The sequence below is a fragment of the Elephas maximus genome, chromosome 11 (assembly GCF_024166365.1).
Source record: "Elephas maximus indicus isolate mEleMax1 chromosome 11, mEleMax1 primary haplotype, whole genome shotgun sequence".
Lineage (NCBI taxonomy): Eukaryota > Metazoa > Chordata > Mammalia > Proboscidea > Elephantidae > Elephas > Elephas maximus.
The window spans coordinates 98,158,715-98,185,144 of record NC_064829.1 but is presented as its reverse complement, the minus strand read 5'-3'; the positions used below and the strand labels follow the sequence as shown (position 1 = coordinate 98,185,144).

General features: G+C 48.7%; 1 protein-coding gene across 3 annotated transcripts in view; it reads left to right on the top strand.

Moving 5' to 3' along the window:
* The window catches only part of MYH14 (myosin heavy chain 14), a 92,819-nt gene that overhangs the window by 6,232 nt on the left and 60,157 nt on the right, over positions 1-26,430 (top strand). For 2 of the 3 annotated variants that reach the window (XM_049900775.1, XM_049900774.1), the window contains exons 2-10: positions 340-762; positions 8,639-8,795; positions 14,387-14,414; positions 14,545-14,647; positions 16,043-16,066; positions 17,848-17,940; positions 18,278-18,341; positions 19,124-19,222; positions 20,401-20,541. In XM_049900775.1, coding sequence (XP_049756732.1) covers positions 343-762; positions 8,639-8,795; positions 14,387-14,414; positions 14,545-14,647; positions 16,043-16,066; positions 17,848-17,940; positions 18,278-18,341; positions 19,124-19,222; positions 20,401-20,541 — 1,129 coding nt within the window. In that variant the 5' untranslated portion in view covers positions 340-342. The remainder of the gene's footprint in view (positions 1-339; positions 763-8,638; positions 8,796-14,386; positions 14,415-14,544; positions 14,648-16,042; positions 16,067-17,847; positions 17,941-18,277; positions 18,342-19,123; positions 19,223-20,400; positions 20,542-26,430) is intronic. The other variant, XM_049900776.1, reaches the window with a different exon arrangement.

The window sequence follows — 26,430 nt, the reverse complement described above, 5'->3', positions numbered from 1 at the left end:
AGGGATTACTGTTTGTAGTTGCTGTGAAGTTGATTCCTGCTCATGGTGACCCCGTGCGTGCAGGGCAGAACTGCTCCATAGGGTTTTCAAGGCTGTAACCGTTTGGAAACAGATAGCCAGGCCTTTCTTCTGAGGCACCTCTGGATAGATTTGAACTGTCAACCTTTTGGCTAATAGTCCAGCACTTAAGCACGTTTAGACCCATTTTGCAGAAGTATAGAACGAGGTCTGGGGAAGGCAGGCAGTAGGGACTGCCTGGGGGATTGGGAATGTGGAGGGCACCCCACCTGACCTCCACCCTTTCTCTCTCTCTCTCTCTCTCTCTCTTACCCCCTGCAGACCATGGCAGCAGTGACGATGTCTGTGCCAGGCCGGAAGGCGCCCCCCAGGCCGGGCCCAGTGCCCGAGGCTGCCCAGCCGTTCCTGTTCACGCCCCAAGGGCCGGGCGGGGGTAGCGGGCCTGGCAGTTGGCCAGGGGGCTCGGGTACCTCGCCGCAGGTAGAGTGGACGGCCCGGCGCATGGTGTGGGTGCCTTCGGAGCTCCATGGGTTCGAGGCAGCAGCGCTGAGGGATGAGGGAGAGGAGGAGGCGGAGGTGGAGCTGGCGGAGAGCGGGCGGCGGCTGCGGCTTCCGAGGGACCAGATCCAGCGCATGAACCCGCCGAAGTTCAGCAAGGCCGAAGACATGGCGGAACTGACCTGCCTCAACGAGGCCTCGGTTCTGCACAACCTCCGCGAGCGATACTATTCAGGCCTCATCTATGTGAGTGACCGGTGTCCCCCGCAGGGGGGAGGAGGCGTTGTCCGGGGTGGGGAGCCTGGTGTCAGTACCCCTGCCTGGGTATAGAAACCTCCAGGAAACCTCCAGGGTTGATACTGTACCCATTTTTCTGAAACTGGGAGAGATTTGTTGCTATTAGTTGCAACAGAGTGATACCGACTCATGGCCACGCGGAGGGTGCAGAGTAAAACTACTCTACAGGGTTTTTTCGTGTTTTTGATTTAATATAATTTATTTTTGTTGTTGAGAATATGCACAGCGGAACATACATCAACTCAACAATTTCTATATGTGCAATTCAGTGACATTGGTTGCATTCTTCAAGTTGTGCAAACATTCTCACCCTCCTTTTCCGAGTTGTTCCTCCCACCGTTAACATGACCTCACTGCCCCCTAAGGTTCCTGTCTAATCTTTCAAGTTGGCGGATGTCAGTTTGATCCCATACAGGTAGACCTTAAAAACGCGCAATGCTCAAGGCAGACATTCTTTACAAGTTAAGCTATACTATTATTTGGCTTTAAGAAGACTTCAGGGGATATTTTTGGTTTAAAATTTAAAGATTATCTTAGGGCAATAGTTTCAGGGTTTCTTCCAGCCTCTGTGGCTCCAGAAAGTCTGAATCCCACGAGAATTGGAAATTCTCTTTGGCATTTTCTCACTTTTGATCAGGATTCTTCTATAGAATCTTTGATGAAAATGCTCAATAAGCTCCATAGGGTTTTCAAGGCCGTGATAGCAGATCGCCAGAGATTTCTTTCAAGACATCTCTGGGTGGGGTGGGTTTGAATTATCAATGTTTGGCTAGTAGCTGAGTGCTTGGCGGTTTGTACTACCGAAGGACTGTTTTGGGAGAGAGTAAGAAGGCGATATTCCACCCACCTAACACACAGTCCTAGATCCACAATTTCAAGACCCCAAGTGCTATAAAAACCAAAACCAACCCCCTTGCCGGCGAGTCAATTCTGACTCATAGTGACCCTAGTGCTATGGAAACCAGAAATATATTCCCAAGATCCGGCTCTGAAATCCAACCTAAACTAATGGGAAGCTATTGATAATCTTTATCCTGTGTTGTGTGAATATTCCTGTGCTCAGTTGCCAAATTATACAAGGTTGTGTACACAAGAGGTTTGGATTACACGGGTTGCATCAGACCCTATTGGGTAGATGCACCATATTATTTTTTGAAATTCTGAATTCTCAGCTATAACCCATCCCGAAGATTTTAAGAAAGGGGTAATAGATCTGTAATAATGCATTGGAAAACTGCATGCCAGGCTCTGTGCTAATTTAATCTCACCTTTTTTATACACAAGGTAGAGTCTATTACTATCCCCATTTTATATAATAGGAAACTGAGGCCCAGAGTGATTTAATACCAACGATAACTAACCTTTATCAAGCATTTACTAAATACTCTTCTAAAGGTCCCCATTTGGCATGAGCTATTTGTGATAGGCTCCTAACATAAAGATTGGCAGTTCGAACCCACTCAGCAGTACTGCAGAAGAAAGGCCTGGCAATCTACCTCCATAAAGATTACAGCCAAGTAAATCCTATGAGGCAGTTCTTCTCTGCAACACATGAGATCACCATGAGTTGGAATTGACTTGATGGCAATGAGTTTGGTTTTTGTGAGCACTCTTCTAAGCATAATTTTCCAACTAGAAAGCATTTTGTCCTCATTTTACAAACAAAGAAACTGAGACACAGAGCGGTCAAGTCCCCTGCCCAAGGTCACCCCAGCTGGACACGGCAGACCTGGGTAGCCAAACTCCAAACCTTACCACTTTGCCGTGCTGCTTGTTCAGATTAAGATGGCGTTGATCATAGTGAGGTTGACTATCGTCTACTAAGCTCTGTGCTAAGCGCTTGATACATGTCATCTTATTTCATCTTGACAGCAAACAGATGGGGTAGGGCAGCAGTTCTAAACCCTGACTTCACGTTAGAATCATCTGGGGGAATTTTTACAAAATACCGATGCCTAACCCCCACCTCAGGAACCCTGGTGGCATACTGATTAAGTACTTGGCTGCTAACCGAAAGGTCGGCGGTTCAAACCCACCAGCGGCTCCTCAGAAGAAGAGACTTGGCGATCTGCTCCTGTAAGTGTTATAGCCTAGGAAACCCTATGGGGCAATTCTCCTCTGTCATATGGGGTCACTATGAGTTGGAATCAACTCTGATGGCACACAACAAGCTCTACTACCAGAACATTTAAATCAGGTTCTCTGGGGGTATGACGTGGGCATTGGTATTTTTTATAAGCTGGTTTTATAATGGGTACCCAAGGGGTTATTAATTCCATTTAACATAAAAACAAACAGAATTAGAGAGACTGACAAGGAATGTCAAGAATAATATAAAAAATAATAGTAATGGATGGTTAGCAAATATTTATTGAGCACTTAATGATGTGCCAAGCACTGTTCTAAGTGCTGTGGGTTATCACCTCACCTCTGGGCCAGGGACTGTTGTTATTGCCTGACGCCCAGGAATGTTAAGTGACTTGGGCCCAGGTCACACAGCAATGGAAGACTCCTGCTGGGATTTGAACCCAGGCAGCTGGCCCCAGAGTCGTGCCCACAATACCACCTTCAACAGGTGAGGTCTCGCAGCCTTGCTCATTTGAACTGGCCCCTACATCCACCCACCCTGTTGAGGGTCCCAAACGACAAGTTTAGAATATTGCTACGAAGTTCAACTCCCATTTGGCAAAGGAGAAGACCAAGGCTTTAAGAGGGGCAGTGGCTGGCTCGCAGCCCCTCAGTTTGTGGCGGCAGAGGTGGGATTTGAATCGAAGGCCCTGGACAGGACTGTCTTCTTCTTCAGGCTGCCCTGGCCTTTTCCACTGCCTCACACACCTTTACAAAAACCAGAAATCCCATTGCCGTTGAGTCCCATCCAATTCACAGAGATCCCATGTGTTACAGAGTAAAACTGCTCATAGGGTTTTCTTGGCTGTAGTCTTTATTCAAGTAGATCTCCAGGCCTTTCTTCTGCAGAGCCACTGGGTGGGTTCAAACCATCAAACTTTTTAGGTTAGAAGTCAAGCACAAACCATTTGCTGCACCCAGGGAACCTTCACACCTTTACAAGTCCTGGGTAAGAGGCCTTTGGTCAATCCACTTTCTTGGAGGTGATCTCACCAACCGCCAATATATTAGTTTCCTATTGCTGGTATAACAAATGAATACAAGCTGGGGGTGTTAAAACAACAGAACTTTCGTCTTTCACAGTTTTGGAGTCCAGAAGTCAGGAATCAAGGTGTTGGCAGGGCCATGCTCTTTCTCCCTGAAGGCTCTAGGGGAAGAGTCTTCCTCGTCTCTTCCAGCTTCTGGGAACTGGAAAAAAGTTTACAACAGTGTCTGGTAGAGAGAGCAGGCACTCACTAAAGGCTAAAGATTATTATTAAGGCCCAGTTCACGTCCTTTTTGGGCTTCCAGAATCTTCTATCTCCATTTCATTTCTCAAGCCCCAGTTCTTTGACTCCCTGGCCATGGCCTTAGCTCAGATGTTCCTTGCCCGTGGCTGCGTCACTCCAGTCTCTACCTCCATCCTTACATTGCCTTCTCCCCTATGTCTGTGTCTTCTCCTTTGTATATCTCTTGTAATGACACTGTTGTTGTTGTTGGGTGCCAGAGAGTTAATTCTGACTCACAGCAACCCCATGTGATAGAGTAGAACTGCCCCATAGTGTTTTCTAACCTGTGATCTTTATGGGAGCAGAGCTCCTGGTCTTTCTCTCACAGAGCCGCTGCGTAGGTTTGAACCGCCAACCTTTCGGTTAGCAGCTGAGCACTTAACCATTGCACCACTGGGGCTCCTTATAATGACACTAGTCATTGAATTTAGGGCCCACCTGAGTAGCCAGGATGACCTCATTGTGAGATCTTTAACTTAATTACATCTGCACATTCCAGATAGGTAACGTTCACAGGTTCCAGGGCTTAGGTGTGGATATATCTCTTGGGAGTCATCATTCAATCCCCTTACAGCCAGGGAGATCATAGTGACACCCTAAACATTGAGCCCTCCTTAGCCTTTTAATAAATATTCACTGTGGGCTCATGAACCATTGCAGCAACCTCGTGAGGTCTCTGTGGTCATCCCCATTCTGCAGGTGGGTAAACTGAGCCTCAGAGAGGGGACATGACTTGGACAAAGCCCCACAGCTAGGAACTTGAGAAGCTGGGATTTGAACCCAAGTAAGTCTGACTCCAGGCCCCCATGCCCCCGCCCCCGTCCTATCCACTGTACTAGGAAGATTGTTGAGAAAGCTCAGGGAAAAAAAAAAATATATATATATATATGAGATATAAGCTAAGGCTGTGGCTGGGTAGCCAGAGAATTGGGGCCTGAGACATGGAGGCGAGGTAGAAGATTCCAGGAGCCCGGCCAGGAGGAGAATTGGGCCTTAATAATAATTGTTAGCACTTAATGAATGCCTCATTCTCTGCTGGGCGCTGTTCTAAACTTCTTTCCAATATGATGTTGTTGAACCTGCCTCTCCATAAGGCTGTGAGGTAGGGGTTATCACCACTCCTTTTCCTACAGCTTGAAAAGGGAAAACTGGGGACCCAACACTGGTAGACATGTATGGGGCACACACAGTGTTCTAGGGTCCATGCTAAGACCTACAGATGCAACATGAGCTTGTCTATGGCTTGCAGTACCCTCTGTAAGACGTGCTGTTCCTGTCCCTGTCTAACAGATGAGGATGACCCAAAAAGATTAAGATGCTTATTCAAGTGACCCAGCTAGAAAATGTTGGAGGTGTGATCAAGCTCCACCCTGGTTGCCCTGTGCTGAACAAATATTTGTTGGCTGACCAGCTGGTGCTAGGGTGGGCAGTGTAGCCCAGTGGAAAGTGAGCTGGGCTAGTTGGCTAAGTAGCTAACTAGTTAAGAGGTTAACTAAGCTGCTAACCAGCCAAGTAACTGGCTAGCCAAGTAGCTAGCTAAGTAACTGACTATTTGACTAAGCAGCTAGCTACTCAAATGATCAACTAAGTCATCAACCAGCCAAGCAAGCAGCTAGCCAAGTAGCTGGCTAAGTAATTGACTAGCTGACTAAGTAGCTAACTACTCAAATGGTTAACTAAGTTGTTAACAGACCAAGCAACCAGCTAGCCAAATAGCTAGCTAAGTAGCTGACTAGCTGATTAAGTAGATAAATAGTCAAGTTGTTAACTAACCCTAACCAGTTGCTGCCACAAATAGTCATTTTGGCTTTGAGTCACTCAGGGCTCTGTCCCTTCCCTGGACTCTTGGGGACCCATTTATTGAGCACTTGTGATGCAGTGGATGACGTATTATTGCATATTCACTCCCAAACCCCTCCTAAGAGGCAGTGGTTAAAAGCCCCATTTTCCAGGGTTGGAAACTGAGGCTCAGAGAGCGCAGGCCACTTATGCAAGGTCCCACACAGCTGGAAAACACCAAGTCAGGATTTGAACCCATAGTAATGTGGCTTCAGTGTCAGAATGAGCTCTTCACTCCCAGGTGGGGCAGGTAATGGGAGTGTCAGGACCCACATGTGGAGTGCCTTTTATGGGCCCTGCCTTGCTGGCTGGTTTTATGTATTATCTTCCTTAATCCCCACAGCAGCTGTAATGAGGTGGGGAGTGTCGCCCCGCTTTCCCAAGGAGGAACTGAGACTAAAGGGAGAGTCACTGTCCTGAGAAGAAGTGGGGACGGCATTCAGACCCAGATCTGTCTGCAGAGCCCTGCAGGATGGGGCAGTCATTCCAGACCCTTCCAACAGACCTCCCCAGCCCCACCATGGAGATCTGCCGTGTCCCCGACCCTCTCAGGGCATCAGCTTCCACCCTTTGCCCCCTGGCCTTGGCAGCTTGCTCGGGTTCCCAGTCTCAGGGTGTCGCCCTGGGAACAAGGTGTGGCCGACAGGAAGGGGCTGGCCGGGCAGGTGGACTGGGGAGTGGGTTCCTGCACCAGCCAGGAGTGGGGGCCAGGGCGCCAGTAGCCATGAGATACCCTCGCAGGGAATGTGGTCAGGCTGCCCCGCCTACCCTCCGAGAGTAAGAGGCTCTAAGAGCTCCCGGGGCGCCCCTCCGGGCAGACACCCAGCAAACCGGTTGTTCTGCTCCTGGCTGGCCACCCACCTTTCGCTCCGTTAAAAGCTTTGCACCTGGGAGCTGCGCAACTTGTGGTAGCCACACCCTGCTCTGCCTGGCGGGTCTGAGCTGTCTGACGCTTAAAGCCATCCTGTTGCACACCAGCTAAGCGATCGGTCAGCCGAGTCGCTAAGTCGCTGACTAGCTGTCTAAGTTGCTAACTAGTTACATGGTTAACTGACTGCTAACCAGCTAAGCGGCCAGCTAGCCAAGTAGCTAAGTTGCTGACTAGCTGGCTAAGTCACTAAATAGTTAAATAGTTACTAACTAAGCTGCTAACCAGCTAAGCAACTGGCTAGCCAAGCAGCTAGCTAAGTAGCTGACTAGCTGGCTAAGTAGCTAACTAGTTAAACGGTCACCTAAATAATGCTATAACCAGCTAAGCAACTGGTTAGCTAAGCAACTAGCTAAGTAGCTGATTAGCTGGCTAAGTAGCTAATTAAATGGTTAACTAAGTGGATAACTAGCTAAGTAACTGGCTAGCTAAGTAGCTGACTAGTTAAGCAGTTAACTAAACTGCTAACCAGCTAAGCAGCTAACTCTTGCTAGTTTAGCTAGCTAACCCTTGAGTTAGTTTAGCTAGTTAGCTCTCTGGCTAGCTCATCTAAGTGGCCAGCTAGCTCTCTAGCTATCTGTCTTGCCTCTGTGTGTGCTAAGTACGTCCCTTGTGAGCTAGAGCGGTTCTTAAACCTTTGTAGGGTCCTTAACCTGGGCCCAAGGGATGCCTGGATAGAATTCAGGGAGTCTCTGAACTTGGAAAAACATACATCTTTATTTTCATGACCCTCTAACCTGAAATTTAGCATTTCTTCCTTCAAGAGTGTATTGCAAAACCCAGAAGTATAAGCAGGACTTGGGAACCTGTTATCTGTGGAAATCTCAGATGTTTCTATCATGTTTCAGTTGTCGCAGGTATCTGTAGCATCCTTCTGGAGACAGTCTATGTATGTTGAAGCAAATACATAAAAATATACCCCCCTCCACTTTGAACAAGGAGCCCTGGGGCACTGGTTAAGCACTTGGCTGCTAAGTGAAAGATCAGCAGTTTGAACCCACCAGCTGCTCCTTAGGAGAAAGATGTGGCAGTCTGCTTACATAAAAATTGCAACCTAGGAAATCCTTTGGGGCAGTTCTCCTCTGTCCTATAGGGTCACTGTGAGCACACAACCACCACCACTGTCAACACAAATGGTATCTTATCGTACATAGTTCTCATCTTGTTTCCTTTCACTTGATGATATTTTAGAGATAGTTCCTTATCTGTATACCAGGAACTTCGTAGAAATTCCTTGTATGGACACACTGTAATTGATTTAACCATCCCGAGGTGATGGGCATTCAGGTTGTTTCCAGTACTGCCATTACAAAGAATGCTGAAGCGGACAGCCTTGTACTTGGTCATTCATGCATATGTATGTTTGGGCAGTGACAGGCTTTGTTTGACCCGTGTCTGGCCAGCTGCCAAGGCCACATTCTCTCTCAGGGCGAATCCTTGTCCATTTTACAGTTCCTTGTACAATTTGGGAAAGGCACCCCTCTCTCAAGATTCCTTTCTACCATCAGTCTGAAAATGGTCATAACAAATATTCAAATCTGCAGTTGTCATGACATGAATGGCAGCCCCTTAGATGGATGCCCTTGCACAATGCACAACCTGTCCAGCTGTACACAGCGACCCTTTATACAGCTGAGGCCCTTTCCCCTCTCGCCCACCACAGACATACTCTGGCCTTTTCTGTGTGGTCATCAACCCGTACAAGCAGCTTCCCATCTATACGGAGGCCATCATAGAGATGTACCGGGGCAAGAAACGCCACGAAGTGCCACCCCACGTGTACGCAGTGACTGAGGGGGCCTACCGAAGCATGCTCCAGGGTAAGTGTGGGGCTGCGGCTGCGGGACAGCAGGAGACTCTTCTGTGGGGCTGGGACAAGGTGTAGGGGGCTGCCAGGAGCCAAAGTTAGGGTCAAATGACAAGTTGGGGATTTCAGACTCTGCTGGTTTCTTGGGGGGCTAGGGGAACACTAATGGAAGACTGAATAGATATGGCTCTGGGTCCTGCCTGACTCAGGCCCCTTTTCATCTACCTATATGTTCATGCCATCTCTCAACGAGTATCATTTGGGAGCCAGTGAGTGCCAGGCTTCTGCATAAAATATCTCAAGGCAGTGATTTCTAGACCATTCAGTCATTTAAATATTTTTGGTATATAAAACTACACAATTAACATATATAACATGCATAATGCACTCATTATATATTTATTATATATCATCTGTTTTAATAAATCAAGCCCGCTGCTGTTGATTCCGACTCATAATGACCCCATAGGACAGAGTAGAAATGCGCCATAGGGTTTCCCAGGCTGTAACCTTTAATGAAGCCGACTGCCACATCTTTCTCCCACGGGGTGACTGATGGGTTCAAGATGCCAACCTTTCAGTTAGCAGCTGAGTGCTTAACCACTGCACTACCAGGGCTCAATAAATATTTAGTATAAAAGTATTTATTATATCATATGGCATTTAATAGTATATAGGAACACATTTATGTTATACAGTTTATATATCATCTATAGGGTCACTGAGTCAGAATTGACTCAACGGCCGTTGGTTTGGTTTTTTGTTTTTTTTATATTTGTATCATTTACTATATCCTATGTTTTTTGGATATACTTCGATTAGGAGCCCTGTGGTGCAGTGGTTAAGTACTCGAATGCTAACCAAAAGATCAGTGTTTCAAATCTATCAGCTGCTCCTCAGCCTTGAAAACCCTGTGGGGCAGTTCTACTCTGTCCTATAGAGAGAGTTGCTATGAGTCAGAATTGACTTGACGGCAATGGGTTTGATTTGGTTTTTGTCATGGATTAAATTGTGTCCCCCCAAAATATTTGTCAACTTGGTTAGGCCGTGATTCCCAGTATTGTGTGATTGTCCACCATTTGTCATTTGATGAGATTTTACTAAGTGTTGTAAATCCTGTCTCTGTGATGTTAATAAGATGAATTAGCGGCAGTTATGTTAATATTATTTTATGTTAATAAGATCTACAAGATTAGATAGTGTCTTAAGCCAATCTTTTTTGAGATATAAAAGAGAGAAGCAAGCAGAGAGCTAGGGGGACACCTCATACCAAGAAATCAGCGCTGGGAGCAGAACGCATCCTTTGGGCCTGAGGTTCCTGCGCTGAGATGCTCCCAGACCAAGGGAAGACTGATGACAAGGACCCTCCTCCAGAGCTGACAGAGAGAGGAAAGCCTTCCCTTGGAGCTGACGCCCTGCAGTTGGACTATAGCCTACTAGACTGTGAGAGAATAAATTTCTCTTTGTTAAAGCCATCCACTTGTAGTATTTCTGTTATAGCGGCACTAGATAACTAAGACAGTTTTTTAATACTTTGTGAATTATAGTGATATATTTAATATTTATAGCATATGATACCTAATAGTATATGGTAACACATGTATAGATTATTTATATTATTTAATATATCCTGTATTTTGATTGTATATTACAATGGTATATGTAATATATATTTATCTTATATGGCTTATAATAATATACAACACATATTTACATTGTATGGATTATATTTATAGCACTTACTTTATACTCTATTTTTGATTGTATATTATAATGATATGTTTATAGTGTATAACACAATGGCTCTCCAAGTGTGATCCCCATACCAGCAACATCAGGATCACCACGGAACTTGCTAGAAATACAAACTTGGGTCCTACCACAGAACCTGCTGAGTCGGAAGCTCTGGGTGTGGGGCCCAGCAATCTACGTTTTCACAAGATCCCCAAGTGCTTCTGAGACAGTCCAACTTTGAGGACCAGTGGTATAATATACAATATATAATACATCTGTAGCAGGTTGGGAACCAGTGATATAATAAAGCCCACTGCTATCAAGTCGATTCCGACTCATAGCGACCCTATAGGACAGAGTAGGACTGCCCCATAGCGTTTCTGAGAAGCAGCTGGTGGATTCGAACTCCTGACCTTTTGGTAAGCAGCCAAGCTCTCAGCCACTGTGCCACCAGGGCATCAGTGGTATAATATACAATATGTAATACATCTGTATTAGGTAATAGAATGGATAGTACACATTTACATGTGTTTATATTTACATTGTAAATTTATACATAATATATAATATAATTAACACTTGTTTTATTTGGTTTTATAACATAATTTTTTATGTGTATTTATTTTTATAGTAATTTTTAGCTAATTATATGTTGGCTATTATTATATCTTACGCATAAATTCTATAGTAAAGTAAGGGTTAGTGCCTATTCAGAGTCCCTGAGTGGTACAAACGGTGAACACACTACTAACTGAAAGGTTGGCGGTTCGAGTCCACCCAGAGGCACCTCAGAAGAAAGGCCTAGCAATCAATGGCATAAAAATATCAGCTACTGAAAACCCTCTAGAGCACAGTTCTATTCTGACACATGTGGGGTCTCTGTGAGTTAGGGTTAGCTCCACATAACTGGTGGTGCCTACTTGGTGCCAAGCACTTTTTGTGGATTAACTCATTGAACCTCACAGTGACCCCATGAAATAGGTTCTCTCATGATCAGCTTTTTTTTCCAGATGGGGAAACCAAGGCACAGAGCAGTGCAGTCACTGCCCATGGTCACACGGGTTGGTGGGCGGCTGTCTTAGTTATTTAGTGCTGTTTTAACAGAAATAACACAAGTGGATGGCTTTAACAAACAGAAATTTATTCTCTCACAGTAGGAGGCTAGGAGTCCAAATTCAGAGCACCGACTCTAGGGGAAGGCTTTTTCTCTCTGTTGGCTCTGGAGGAAGGTCCTTGTCTCTTCAGCTTCTGCTTCCTGGCTCCTTGGATACCTCCATGTGTTTGGCATCGGTTTTACCCCATCGCTGCTCTGCTCACTTGTTTAATCTCTTTTATGTCTCAAAAGAGATTGATTCAAGACATACCCTGTACTAACCCTGCCTCGTTAACGTAGCAAAGACAGACCATTCCCAAATGGGATTATAACCACAGGAACAGAGGTTAGGATTTACAACACATATTTTGGGGGGACATAATTCAACCCATTCCCAAATGGGATTACAACCACAAGCATAGAGGTTAGGATCTGCAACACAGACTGTGAAGGGACATGATTCAATGCGTAACAGTGGCCAAGGGGGGATTGGAGCCCAGTGTCCCCTGACTGTGTATCATGCTGTGTACCCTTGCCCTGCACCAGGCACTGTGCCGAGTGCTTTCAGAATGTTCTCTCTGACAACAGCCCTGTGAGGGAGGGGCTGTTTTGAGCCCCATTTTTCTGATGGGGAAACCGAGACTGGGCCAAGATCACACAACGAGGCTGAGAGGCGGCTGAACCTTGAATCCATGTCCATGTGGCCCCAAGACCAGGTTTTTAACTCTGAGATCCTATTGAATGCAGCTCACTCCCTGACTTCAAGCACACCTAGCTCCGTTCATCCTACCCCCAAACTCATCTGCACCCCTCTCCAACTGTACCACACCACAGCATCACTGGCCTTTTTTGCTGCCACTCAAACATTTCCAGCTCGTTCCTACCTCTGGGCCTTTGCCCTCTGCCTGGAGTGTTTGTCCTCCTGACTAAGCTGAAATGTCACCTCTTCCTAGAAGCCTTCCCAGCTCCCCACCCCAACTCCACAGTCACTTTCTTTTACCATATACTGAGGTTTCTCAGTTGAAGCACTGTTGACATTGCTGCTGGATTATTCTTGGCTGTGGGGAGCCATCCTGTGCCTTGTAGGGTGTTGAGCACCATCCCTGGTCTCTACCCACTAGATGCCAGTAACACCCCCACCCAAAGTCTCCAGACTTTGCCAGATATCCACGGGGGAGGGGGCTGTTGTTAGTTGCCATGACCCCGTGTTCAGCAAAACTAAACTTTGCCTGGTCCTGTACCCTCTTCACCATCACTGGTATACTCGAGTCCATGGTTGTGGGCACTGTGTATTTTGAGTGCCTTTTTTCCAGTTTAGGGGGCTCATCTTCCAGCACTATGTTAAGCAATATTCCATTGTGACCTACTGGGTTTTCAATGGCTAATTTTTACAAGTAGATCACCAGGCCTTTCTTCCTAGTCTGTCTTAGTCTGGAAGTTCTGCTGAAACCTGTCCACTGTGGGTGACATTGCTGGTTTTTGAAATACCGGCGGCATAGGTTCTAGCTTCATAGCAACATAACAAGCCACCACATTATGACAGTTGGATGGCGGCCCCTGGGGAAGCTGGGGGCAAAAATCACCCCTGGTTGAGAACCGCTACTTTATCCTGTTACCTGCTGAGTTTTCTTCCCAGTGCTAATGGTTACTAGAAATCATCTTCAGCATTAATTGATGGGTGTTTTGCTCCCCATGTAAGTGGAAGCTCCACGAGGGCAGGGACCTTGCTAGTACCACTGGGTGGTCAGTATGCATTTGTTGAATGGTTGCATCAGGCCCAGGGCTGGATGCCAGGGAGATGTTGGGGACCGAGCCATGCTCTTTGCCCTCAAGTTGGGCAGATGACCCACCAACAGGCCGCCAGTCACTGCCACTCCTATTTCATGAGCTTGTTTTGTACCAGGGACTGAACCTTGGGCCCGGAACCCACCTCGTGTCTTTGAATCTCATATGCCCAGCACAGAATGACTCACAATACGGGCTCAGATTGAGGTTTATTGAATGGATTACAGTAGTCACCCCTTATCCACGGAGAATATGTTCCAAGACCCCCAGTGGATGCCTAAAACCACAGATAGTACCGAACCCCATATATGCTATGTTTTTCCTGTATGTACATACCTATGATAAAGTTTAATTTATAAATTAGGCACAGTAAGAGATTAACAACCATAACTAATAATAAAATAGAAGCACTTTATGGCTTCTCTTTGACATGTCTGAATTGCCATCATCACTACTCTTGCACTTTGGGATGATTACTAAGTAAAATAAGGGTTACGTGCACATAAGCACTGTGAATATAAGCACTGTGGACCACGGTTAACTGCAGGTAAGTGAAACCGCAGGAAAACAAAACCGAAAATAAGGCAGGACTACTATATTTAATTCCTTTGGGGTTTGTTGTCCCCATTTTCTAGAACATTCTCTCTGAGTTCTGACAACAGCCCTGTGAGGGAGGGGCTGTTTTGAGCCCCATTTTCCAGATGGGGAAACTAGGCACAGAGTAACTCAGAGACTGGCCCAAGGTCATACAGCGAGGCTGAGAGGCAGCTAAGGCTCAGAGAGACACAGCTGCTTTCCTAAGACCACACAGCAAAAAAGAGGCTGAGCCGGGACGGGGCCTTAGACTCCAGGAGTGTTGTGCACCCAAACGCTTTTCCTTATCCCTCGGGAATGGTTTTGAAAAGAGGGTGGCCAGTATGAAGGGCCCAGTCCTGCTGGAGAGACCCTCTCCACTTGAGGTGACATGCCCCCTCCCCTTCTGTCCCTTACAGATCGTGAGGATCAGTCCATTCTGTGCACGTGAGTAATCCAGGTGGACTTCCTGGAGAAAGAGGGGGCCGGCTGGGCATGGCCCTGGTATGGGTAAGTTGTGGGGGGACTTACCTGGCTTCATTGCTGACCCCCTCTGCTTCCCTTTGTGCCCCCATAGTGGGGAGTCTGGAGCTGGGAAGACAGAAAACACCAAGAAGGTCATTCAGTACCTTGCCCATGTGGCGTCATCCCCAAAGGGCCGGAAGGAGCCAGGTGTCCCTGTAAGTGGAGTCTTCCCCTAACCCCATGCCGTCCTCTACCCCCCATCCCATCCCTTACCCCCAGCCCTCTGTCTTCCTGATAGACAGAGCCTAAAGCACCAATGGTCACACCTGCCAGGGACCCACACTGCCGCTTATGGTGGTCCTAGTATGTGTGTGTGGCTTTGGGACACCCTCAAGCCCTGCACTGCCCCCCACCACCAATAATTTCCTGCCTCCCTCTCAGAGGGCTGCAGCTGGTGTGGGTCCTCCTCCTGGCTGCCCATTCGAGCATCTACTCCGTGCCTGGCATAGCCCAAGGAGCAGGGGCAGGTGGATACAGAGAAGTAAGGGCCAGTTCTTGGCTACACTGGCACTTGGCACAGTGCCTGATACATGTTGTATGTCGTTGAGTCAATTCCGACTCGTTGCGACCCCAGAGGACAAAGTAGAACTGCCCCATAGGGTTTCCAAGGTTGTAATCTTTACAGAAGGAACCCTGGTGGTTCCGTGGTTAAGCACTCAACTGCTAACCGAGAGGTCGCTGGTTCAAACCCACCAGCCGCTCCTCAGGAGAAAGATGTGGCAGTCTGCTTCCATAAAGATTACAGCCTTGAAAACCCTATGGGGAAGTCTACTATAGGGTCACTGTGAGTTAGAATCAACTCGATGGCAATGGATTTGGTTTTGGTTTGAATCTTTACAGGAGCAGATTGCCAGGTCATTTCTCCCTCTGAGCCACTGGATGGGTTCGAACTGCCAACCCTTTGGTTAGCAGCTGAGCACGTATTTACTGATTAAAAAACACACTCATTGCTGTCAAGTTAATTCCAACTCATAGTGGCACCACAGGACAGAGTAGAATTGCCCCATAGAGTAATCTTTATGGGAGCAAATCTCCAGGTCTTTTCTCCCACAGAGCAGCTGGTGGTTTCAAACCGCCAACTTTTCAGCTAGCAGCCGAGCGCATAACCACTGCACCACCAGTGCTCCTCACCTGGCACACAGTAGGTGCTTAGTTTCCTGAGCACTTACTCTGTATCAGGCCCGATTTCAGGCACCTGCAATGCCTAGGTTTGTTTTATAAGCAAACTGCTGATGTAGTGCACTCCCCAATGTTGTAGATCCTTCGCTTGTATTAACTTGTTTAACTAACACTCATGGCAGGTGGATGGTGGTGTTTTCCTGTGTTAAGCTGAGAAACTGAGGCTCTGGTGGATTGAGTCTGTTGTCAGAGGTGGAGGGGGAGTCAAACCCAGGCAGTCCAGCCTTCTACCCCACTCTACACTCCCCGTTTCCCCACCCTCTCTCCCTCCTACCCCCTTAACACCCCAGACCTTCCAGTTCACCTGTGTGTCTGTCCACGTTCCATGTGCTGTGTCCTGGTCCGTGTCGCGTGTCCTGTGACTTCCTCAGGCCTCCGCCAGCACCATATCTTATGTGAGTAGCAGGGAATCACCTGGAGTATTGCCCTTCCATACCCACTGCTGCCCAGTGACTTCCTGATAGGCTCAAGGCAGCAACAGTCACACTGGGCAGGGACCCATAGTGCTGCTTATGGTGGTCCTACTGTGTGCATGCGATCTGGAGTGACACTGCCATTTATGGAAGCCCTACTGTATGCATGCAGCCTAGACCTACACTGCCATTTATGACAGCCCTAGTGTATGTGTACAGCTTGGAGCCACACCACCATTTATGGTGGCCCTATTATTGCATGCAGCCTGGACCCACACTGCCATTTATGATGGTCTTACTGTGTGCACAGCTTGGGCCCACATTGCCATGTGTGGTGGTTCTATGGTGCGTGCACAGCCTTGATCCTTGCTGACATTTATGTTAGTCCTACTTTGTGCATGTAGCCTGGACCCACATTGCCACTTATTGCAGTTTACTGTGTATGAGCAAACTGTGTCCACACTGTCATTTATGGAAGCCCTGCTGCGTGTATGTAGATTGGCCCACAGATAACAGCTTAAACAACCCAGAGACCACAAACTACCATTTATTGCTAACCTACTAAGTGCACATAGACAGGGGTCACAGATCCTGTGTGTTTACACAACCCAGAGACCCACAGAGCCATTTATTGCAGACCTACTGCATGCTGGCCCAGGCTAGGCTCTGACAGCTCACAGGGAATTGAAAGGAATGCTCAATGCCCTTGAGAACCTGCTTATGAAGGAAGCAAGGGGATTGCTGTTTATGCACCTACTAAGAGTTAGGCCCCTTTGCCGAGCACTGAGAGGATAAAGATGTATGTATTGAATGAATGAGTTGAGCAACTGAATACAGGTAGTCCTTGATTTATGACGTATTTGAGTTACAACAAACCACACTTGCGACTGACTTTTTTTTTTGTACATCATATCGTTAGTAATATGTGCTATATACAATGCTGCAGCTCATACTTTGCTGATGTTATCATTCTCAGATGTAATGTTTCCAACCCCCAAAGACTGAATTTATAAAGATACAAATAATAAAAGGTAACAATAATGAAAACAAAACAAAAAAAAATGAGGTATTCGACTTATGTCAGAGCCAACTTATGACTGAGTAGTCACTGCAATGGAACACTGTCATAAATTGGGGTCTACCTGTAATACACTTTTGGGGCTCCTGGCTTAGTTGGGAAAGGAAGAGCGTTTCCTGTTAACAGGAAAGTAGATCTCATCCCTCCTCTGCTCAGAACCCACCTGTGGCTCCTGCCTTACTCCCAGTCAAACATTCTAAGGTATTACATGAGTATATACTCATGGTACTAACAACAAAAAGTCAAATGCAGTGAAATTCCTCTTCCTCCTCTCAGTCCCCTCTACCTTAGAGCAGTTTACACTGTTAACAGTTTGGTGCATATCCTTGCAAACCTTTTTCTGTACATTTACAAACACGTATATATCTGTAAAATTAAGAATCTTGTTCTGTGGTGTTTTTCTTAATTTTTTTTTAATAATGGGATCCCAGCATTGTTGTAAGATTGTCTGTAACTTGTTTTGTTTTTCCACTGAATAGTATGTTTGGAGATGTTTTCCCGTACACTTCACAATAGATGGGTGGGCAAGACTTGGATGTGCGAAAATGGGCACAGCCAGAACACACAATGGCCTCTTATATGCAGACACTCAGGCAGCTATAAACACGGGCTTCCCCCACCCCCAAGCTGGACTAGCCCCCCTGCCCTGATTCGCACTGATGCATCATATCCCACACCCTGGCAGGGTGAGCTGGAGCGGCAGCTCCTTCAAGCCAATCCCATCCTGGAGGCCTTTGGTAACGCCAAGACAGTGAAGAATGACAACTCTTCTCGATTCGTGAGTGCTGGGGCAGGGCAGGGCCTGGCTGTGTGTCCCAGAAATGGGCTGGGCATGTAGGGGGCATGAGGGGCCAAGATATGTGAGTCTGTTGAGGGAGGAGGGGACTGGAGGCCAGAGTCCTGAGGAGAGAAGTCGAAGGGGGACCTTGGATTCCCCAGGGATCGCCTCACTGGGGACCTCACCATTGGAGTGGGGTTTAAGTGTCTATTTGAGAAAGAAAGTCCAGAGGCAGATCCTGGCTCTGGGAGGGTTGGGTGTGGGGTTGGGGATGGTCTTCATGTCTGTGGGGGGAAGAGGATTCTGAGCCACAGCCTCCCCACCCCCATTCTCTCAGGGAAAATTCATTCGCATCAACTTTGATGTTGCTGGGTACATTGTGGGCGCCAACATCGAGACCTGTATCCTCTCACAACCCTGAGGGTAGCTGGGAGGAGCAGGGCGGGAGCCAAGGAGGGTGCTCTGGGAATCCCGTTCGCAGAGACCCCTGACGTCACCCAACTCCTTAGATGGGGTCACATTGTCCTACCGCCCAGGAGCTCAGGACAGCACAGATGCAGCTTTTCCACATGGGGGAGGAGAGCGAGGCCTTCCTCTGTTTTTATAAAAAGGCCTCACTATGGGGTGGTAAACTGAGGGTACCCAAGACCACCCCCAGTTTCGATGATTCACTAGGAGGACTCACAGGACTCAGCTTATAGTCATACTCACCTGAAAACCAAACTATTTGCCATCGAGTCAACTCCAATTCACGGCGATCTCATGTGTGTCAGAGTAGAACTGTGCTCCATAGGGTTTCGGGGGCTGGGTTTTTGGACGTGGATTGCCAGGTCTTTCTTCCAAGGCACCTGAGTGGACTCAAACCTCCAACCTTTGGATTAGCAGCCAAGCATGTCAACCGTGTGCACCACCCAAGGACTCCAGCCCCTTATGAGGGGTGTTGTTATCAATCTCATTTTACAGATGATGAAACTGAGGCACAAGTACTTGTATGACATGCCCAAAGCCACTCATCCAGTTAGTGGCAAAACCACTGGCCTAGGCTCCAAACAATTCCACTGCTTCTTGGGAGAGAAGGGGTGCTACTTCTTCGGAGAGAAGGGGGGATGACATGGGTAGGATCGGGGGCTGGTTGGGGGGCTTTCTCTCCTCCCCTTTGGCACCTTGACTCGCCTCCACCCAGATTTGCTGGAGAAGTCTCGGGCTATTCGCCAGGCCAAGGATGAATGCAGCTTCCATATCTTCTACCAGCTGCTAGGGGGCGCCGGAGAGCAGCTCCAGGGTCAGTATCTCACGTCCTTCCCTGCTCGCAGGGGAGTGGGTGGGAGTTACGTGGGAGCCCCCTGTGTCGCTGGCTCCCTGGAACAGGAAGACAGTGGGAGGCACTCATTTAGCTCTTCCTCTGTAGTGAGTCCTGCTGCTTGCACATGCTAAGTCCTGTCGCGTGGTGGGTTCTGCCGCGTGCGTGTGCTGCGTTCTACTACGTCCACGTGGTGGTTTCTGCCACCCCCAGCCCGTGCTGTTCAATAGAGACTATTGCCCTCTGGCTCCAGCTCTCGCCTGCCTCTCACTCACACTAACTGTGGTGGCCACGTGGCTCCTGCCACCTCCTGGCTCCTGCTTCTGCCCACATGGCCCTGTGGCTCCTGCTTGCACTGGCTTCTGAAGCTCTGGGACTCCCATCTGCTATGGCTCCTCCACCCTGTGGCTTCCACCTCCTCCAACTGGTGCCGCACCCTGACTCCAGCTTTGCCGTGGCTCCCGCTGCCTTGAGGCTCCTATTCTGGTTTGTGTTGCTTCTCAGCGCCTGCTGCCTTAGAGTTCCCTGACTCCTGCCTCTTCTGACCCCTACGAGCCATTGCTTTTGCCTGAGGTTCCTCCTGTCTCCCTATCTCATGTTCCTTCTGCCCTCTGGCTGTAGAAACGCCCTAGGCTCTTGCTCATATGGGTCCCCACTGCCCGCTGGCTTCTTATTCTGGCTCTTTCCAACCCATAGCTTGTGCCACACTGTGGCCCTGTGGCCTTGCAGCTGCTTTGTCTTAGGTCTCATGGCCTCGTGGGTCCTGTGGCCACATGGTTCCTCATTACCCCAGTTCCTACCCCCTGTGGCTCTGACCGTGGCCCTTGCTACCCCAAGGTTTCTGCTGACTTGGGCTCCTGTGGCCTCACTGCCCCTGCCAACTGGGGGCTCCTGCCTGCTCTGGGCAATTCCATGATCAAGACCCTCTAGGGAAGGAGGAAGGAGAAATGATGTAATATGTGCTAAGTTTACCCACTCCATGCCCAGCCCTTCCCACCCAACATGTGAAATAAGGATCCTCATCCATTTGACTGAGGAAGAGTCCAAGGCTCTCAGGGGGCAAGTGGCTCATCCTAAGATCACCCACTCATAATTGATAAAGCTGAGAAATGAGTCTAATTCCTCTGCTTGACCTTGCCCCCACTCCTTGCATCCTGCAGCCGACCTTCTCCTGGAGCCATTTTCCCACTACCGCTTCCTGACCAACGGCCCATCGTCCTCTCCTGGGCAGGAGCGGGAGCTCTTGCAGGAGACGCTGGAGTCCCTGCGGGTCCTGGGATTCACCCATGAAGAAATCACCTGTGAGTGAGCCCCAGGCCCAGAGTGCCCCTGTGGAGGGGAGGGGGTGCAGCACCACACGGGCAGGCTGGGGACCCGGCGTAGGTCATTTGTTCCTCGGTGTATTTGCTCATGTGTTTATTGAGGACCTGATCTACTGTGAACAAGTCACAGGAGACAGAGTGGGAAACAAGGCCAACAAACATCCCTGCCTTGGGGAGACTGACACGAACGATAAACAGCAATGAGATATACAAGGAAATTATAGAGTATATTGAAGGTGATGAGTGCCATGGAGAAAAAAAAGAGTGGAGGAAGGAGGGGGGTACAATTTTAAGTTAGGGTATAAAGAAAGGGCACACTGAGATGGTGACATTTGAGCAAAGACCTGAGGGAAGTGGGGATGGGGGAGTGAGCTTTGGAGACATAGAAGGAACAGCATTCCAGGCAGAGGGAACAGCCTTGTCAGGGTCCTGGAGAAAGTGAGTGAGCACTGGAGATAAACAGGGAACAGTGTTCTAGGCAGAGGGACTAGCCTGTGTAAGGGCCTGGAGGAAGCGAGGGAGTGAGCACTGGAGATATAGAGGGAACAGTGTTCCAGGCAGAGGGAACAGCCTGTGTAAGGGCTGGTAACCAGGAGAGGACATGGCATATCTGAGGAGCTGAAACTTCTTAAGTGGATTCAGTCTCATATGTGGCTAAGGGAATTAAGGAGATAGGGCTGCAGAGGTAGGGGGGCCAGACCACTCAGACCTGGAACATTAGGCTGAGGGGTTGTGACTTTGTCCTGGGAACGCTGGGGAGTCATGGAGGGCTGAGAGCAAGGGAGGGGCAGGGCCAGCTCTTGGACGGTGTGGCTGATAGATTGGAGGCCAGGAGGAGGCTGAGGCGAGGGTGCAGGCAGGAAAGGCTGAGGCTGAGGATGGGCTGTGAGGGGGAATGGAAGGGAGTTTGGTGCCTGGTGGAAGGTGGGATGGTTGCTGAGACGAGGAGCCCAGGGGGAGAGTGGGTTTGGAGGAAGACGCTGAGCTCAGTCAATACATAAGGTAGGCAGAGGCCTGGGACTCAGGAGCAAGGCTTGAGTTGCAGATAGAGCGCCAAGATTTTCTTCTGGAAGTACTGGGGAGCTATGGAAGGACTGTGAACAGAGGAGAGTAGGGCCAGCGCTGGGAGCAGCAAGACCCCATGGGGCCTTGTTGGGTGCAGACTGGAGTGGAAGATAGGAGGCCTGGAGGCCAGGGAGGATGCTGGGCCGAGGGCCCAGAGAAGACACAGGACCCCAGCCTGGGTGCCCAGGTTGCTCTGGATTGGGCCACACTGAGGTTAAATACTCAGGTCATCTCCCGATCCCCTTGCCATCTTTCATCTTTTCTACCAAAAAATGTATTTTGACAATAGTTGTGTCTCCATATGTGCAGATGGACACCACTTTCTGTGTATACCTCGGGGTCCCTGGGTGGCACAAATGGTTTACTCTCAGCTACCAATTGAAAGGTTGGCAGTTCGAACCCACCCAGCGGCACTGTGGAAGAAAGGCCTGGCGATCTGCTTCTGCAAGATTTACAGCCAAGAAAACACTGTGGAGCAGTTCTACTCTGTAACCACGGGGTTGCCATGCATGGGGGATAACTCGATGGCAGCTAACAGCAACCACAAATGGACCTCCATGTTTTGTTTTGTTTGTAGCTACATAACATTTCTTTTTTAGGGGTGAATTCTGATTTTTTTTAAAAGACAGACCCTTAGGTAGTTTGTAGGGCTGAGCTGGAGCCGGGTGGGCCTTGTTCTCTGATCTCTAGCATTGTAGGAGTCAGCTCCCAGGGTGAATTGGGAGGGCTGGAGATGGTCCAGAGAAGGCCAGCTTGGCGGTCTACCATGCTGCACACGGCCCACTACTTTGGGTGTATTGACACAGGGTCTCAGGCCTCCTCTCTCCACTGTCCTGGCCAGATTTCCCAACCACATGGTTGTGCAACTCCCCAGGCTGTGCCTCTCCACTCTCCTCACCTTACCAGACAGCCTGATTCAAATTTGCAAACAAATTCAGATTGCAGCAGCCCCAGAGGACTGGACCTCACAACCCGGCCTCAGGTTGCTCCTGGCTCTTCTACACACGCTTAACCAGAAAAAACCAAGCCAGCTGCCACCGAGTTGATTCCGACTCATAGCAACCTCACTTAACCCTTCCAGAGGCACAGACAGCAGGTTCCTACCTGTGGTGACCCCATGTGTCTCAGAGTAGAACTGAGCTCCATGGGGTTTTCAATGGCTCATGTTTCAGAAGTAGATTGCCAGGCCTTTCTTCTGAGGCATCTCTGGGTAGACTCAAACCTCCAACCTTTAGGTTAGCAGCTGAGCATGTTAACCTTTGCACCACCCAGGCACTCTATAGGGTGATACTGATTTCCAGTTCTGCCACCCAAGTACCTGATGCCCATTTCTCCACATCCATCCGGCAACTGTGGTTTTATCCATTTGCTTGCGTGGTAGGTAGATGGGATTTCATGGTAGTTTTGTGTGTGTTGCTTAACACAGAGCGATGGTGGTGGTTGTTGGGTGCTGTCAAGTCGATTCCTACTCATAGTGACCCCGTGTGACAGAGTAGAACTGCCCCATCGGGTTTTCTAGGCTGTCATCTTTATGAGAGCAGATCGCCAGGCCTTTCTCTGCTGAGCCGCTGAGTGGGTTTGAATCAGGAGCCTTTCAGTTAGCAGCCAAGCACTTAACTGTTGTGCCACCAGGGCTCCTACAAGGAGTGGAATTAGTCCTTTTTCCATGCATTCTCTTTTTTCAGAAAGAGGAGACAGAGGCTCAGGGAGATGGGTTGTCTTGCCCCAGGACTCACCCCACTTAGAAGAAGGCAGAGATGTGGTTGAACCGGGCCTGATTCCAAACTCGGCCCCCAATCCATTCCCAGAGAGGCAGATGGGCGTGTCTGGGTCACCCACAGGTAAACCAGGGCAGAGAGAGCATTTGGGACCAGTTGAGGGTGAACCTCCATCCACTTCCCACTCCCTGTCTTTGCCCGCCCACTGTTGGCACCATAAGTGCCCCACTGAGAGGTTGAGCAGGTAGCCTGGGAAGCAGGGAGGGGCGCCAGCCTCTCAGGTGAGGTAGGACCCAGCATGGCCAGCCTTGCACCTCCATAGGTGGGGACTGGCTTGTGATCATCTGGTCTGAAGTCAGCAATGAGAGATACCAGCCTACTCCTTAAACCAAAAAAACCAAACCTGTTATTGTTGAATCGATTCCAACTCGTAGTGACCCTATAGCAACACTATAGGACAGAGTAGAACTGCCCCATAGGGTTTCCAAGAAGCAGGTGGCGGATTTGAACTGCTGACCTTTTGGTTAGCAGCCATAGCACTTAACCACTGCACCACCAGGGCTCTGCCAACATTCGCCCAGGTGGTTGGCACAAATGCAGATTCCAAAGGACATTTGAAAGACCATTGGAGGAACTTGAGTCTGGACCGGGTCTCAGCTGACGTTTAGAAATTATTGTCAGGTTTGTTAGGGGTTATGATGGCCGTGTGGTGGTATAAGAACATGCTCTTATTTATTTATCTTCTGAGATGCAAACTGAGTGATGGTTTTCGGGGCGAAATGACATCATAGCTAGGGTTTGCTTTGCAATATTCTAGCAAAAACTTAAGAAGATAAACAAGTGGGGTGGGGTGGAAAAGGGAGAGTGAGTGTAGCCAAAGATTGTTGAAGCTGGGAATAAGTGCATGAGGGTTTTACAGTACACCCTTCTTCGTTTGGAAGTTCTCGTAGAAAGAAGTTAGATGCCGATTTAGTTTGCTAGCACTGCTGTAATAGAAATACCACACATGGGTGGCTTTAAAGAACAGAACGTTGCTTTTCTCACAGTTCGGAAGGCTAGATGTCCAAACTCAGGGCCCCGGCTCTAGGGGAAGGCTCTCTGTCTGCTCTGGGGGCAAGTCCTTGTCCCAGCTTCTCTAGAGTTCTCAGGGTTCCAGCCATCTCCCCTCCACCCCTCCATTTGCACTTACTTCTGTGCCTAATCTGTTCCTTTTTTATCTCAAAGTGACTGGTTTAAAACACACCCTACACTGAGATGACTTCATTAAAATCACAAAGAAACCGCTGTTCCCAAATGGCATTGCATCTACAAGTGTAAGGGTTAGGATTGACAACCCCTATGTTTGGGGAGACACAATTCAATCCGTAACACCACTGACATGAGCGGTCTAGAACAGGCAAATGCATAGAGACAGAAACGTTAGAGGCTGTCGGGCTGGGGAGAGGAGACGCTAGGGAGTGAATGCTTAAGGTCTGCCGAGGTTCTGTTGGGGGAAGTGAAAAAGTTTTGTAAATAGTGGTAATGATGGCATAACATTGTGAGTATAATTAATGTCACGGAATGGTACAAAAAATGGGTAAAATGGCAAATGTCATGTAATATATATTTTCTTGTTGTTGTCAGCTGCTATTGAGTCGATTCAGACTCCTTTCGATACCATGTGTACAGACTAGAAGGGGGCTCCACAGGGTTTTTAAGGCCTTGACCTTTCAGAAGCAGATCACCAAGCCTTTCTTCTGAGGTACCCCTAGGTGGATTCGAACCGCCAATCTTTCAGGTAGTGATCAAGTGTTTAACCCTTTGCGCCATCCAGGGACCTCCTTATCTATATTTTATCATAATAAAATTAAAAAACAAAATACCCACATGCACACCCGGTGCAGCCCCGGGGCCCTCATCCCCAGAGCATCTGGGGCACTAGGCTGGGGTGTGGCTCTGTAAGTCTTGTTTCTGGTGACATTGGCCTACCAAGGAATGCTGTGGTACTAGCTGTTAGTTGCTGTCGAGTCAGCTCCGACTCACGGAGACCTCACGTATAACAGAGCAAAACATTGTACGGTCTTCATGATTGCCGATGTATTCAGGCTGACCTTCCAGCGCTGTAGCGGACACAATTCTGTTGTGATTCAGAGAGTTTTCATTGGCTGATTTTCTGCAGTAGGTCTCTAGACCTTTCTTCCCAGTCTGTCTTAGTCTGAAAGCTCTGCTAAAACCTGTCTACCATGGGTGACCTGGTGGTATTTGAAATTACTGGTGGCATAGCTTCCAGCATCACAGCAACCTAAGCCACCACAGTATGACAAACCGACAGACAAGTAGTGGGGTAGCAGTTGTAATGGCCCCAGATCCGTGGTTCCCAAAGTAAGCAAGTTAACAGGCGTTACCCTGGGGGCATAGAAAGCTTTCCCTGTTCACCTACATTTTGGGAAATTCTGGGTTCCACAGCTTCCCAAAGGACCTCGCAAGAACCTTTAGAATACTACCCCAGGCAGAGGGAGGAAGCTAGAATATACAGCAGTTGCCAGAGTGTGTGGCTGTGGAACCCTTTTCTCAAGGCTGGGGTTCCTTGGAACATACTTTGAGAAACATTTCCCCAAGGTTGCCTCCTGTCCTAGGAAATGCTGGGGATGTATATCAGTCAGGCACAAGCCTTGCCTTAAAGGAATGCCCAGCCTGATGGAGGAGACAGAGGTAGAGATCAGGTGTAGAGATAGAGTTGCAGTCTGTGGGGCTCTGTGCTGTAATGGGGGTTGGCCCAAGGCATTGTGGGAAACCACCACTGGGAGTCCCCTGGCTCTCCTCCCATCCCCCACCCCTGTTCAGCCGCTCATTGGAATGTCCGGCCTGGAGAGGCTACTCTGCATACCAGCTCTGAGTTCTCCAAGCACCTCGGCCCAGGAAGAGGCCTCAAGGCCCAGGACTGGTGGGGAGGTGGCCTACTCCCCCTAAAACCTCCCAGCATTCTTAGGCTCTTGACTGTACCCATCCACCTGGGCCACCCAGGGCTCTGCTAAGCATGGCCCCTGCACTCTCAAGGCGCCACCCCTGGCTCACCAGGCCACACCCCTGCACTCTCAAGGCCCCG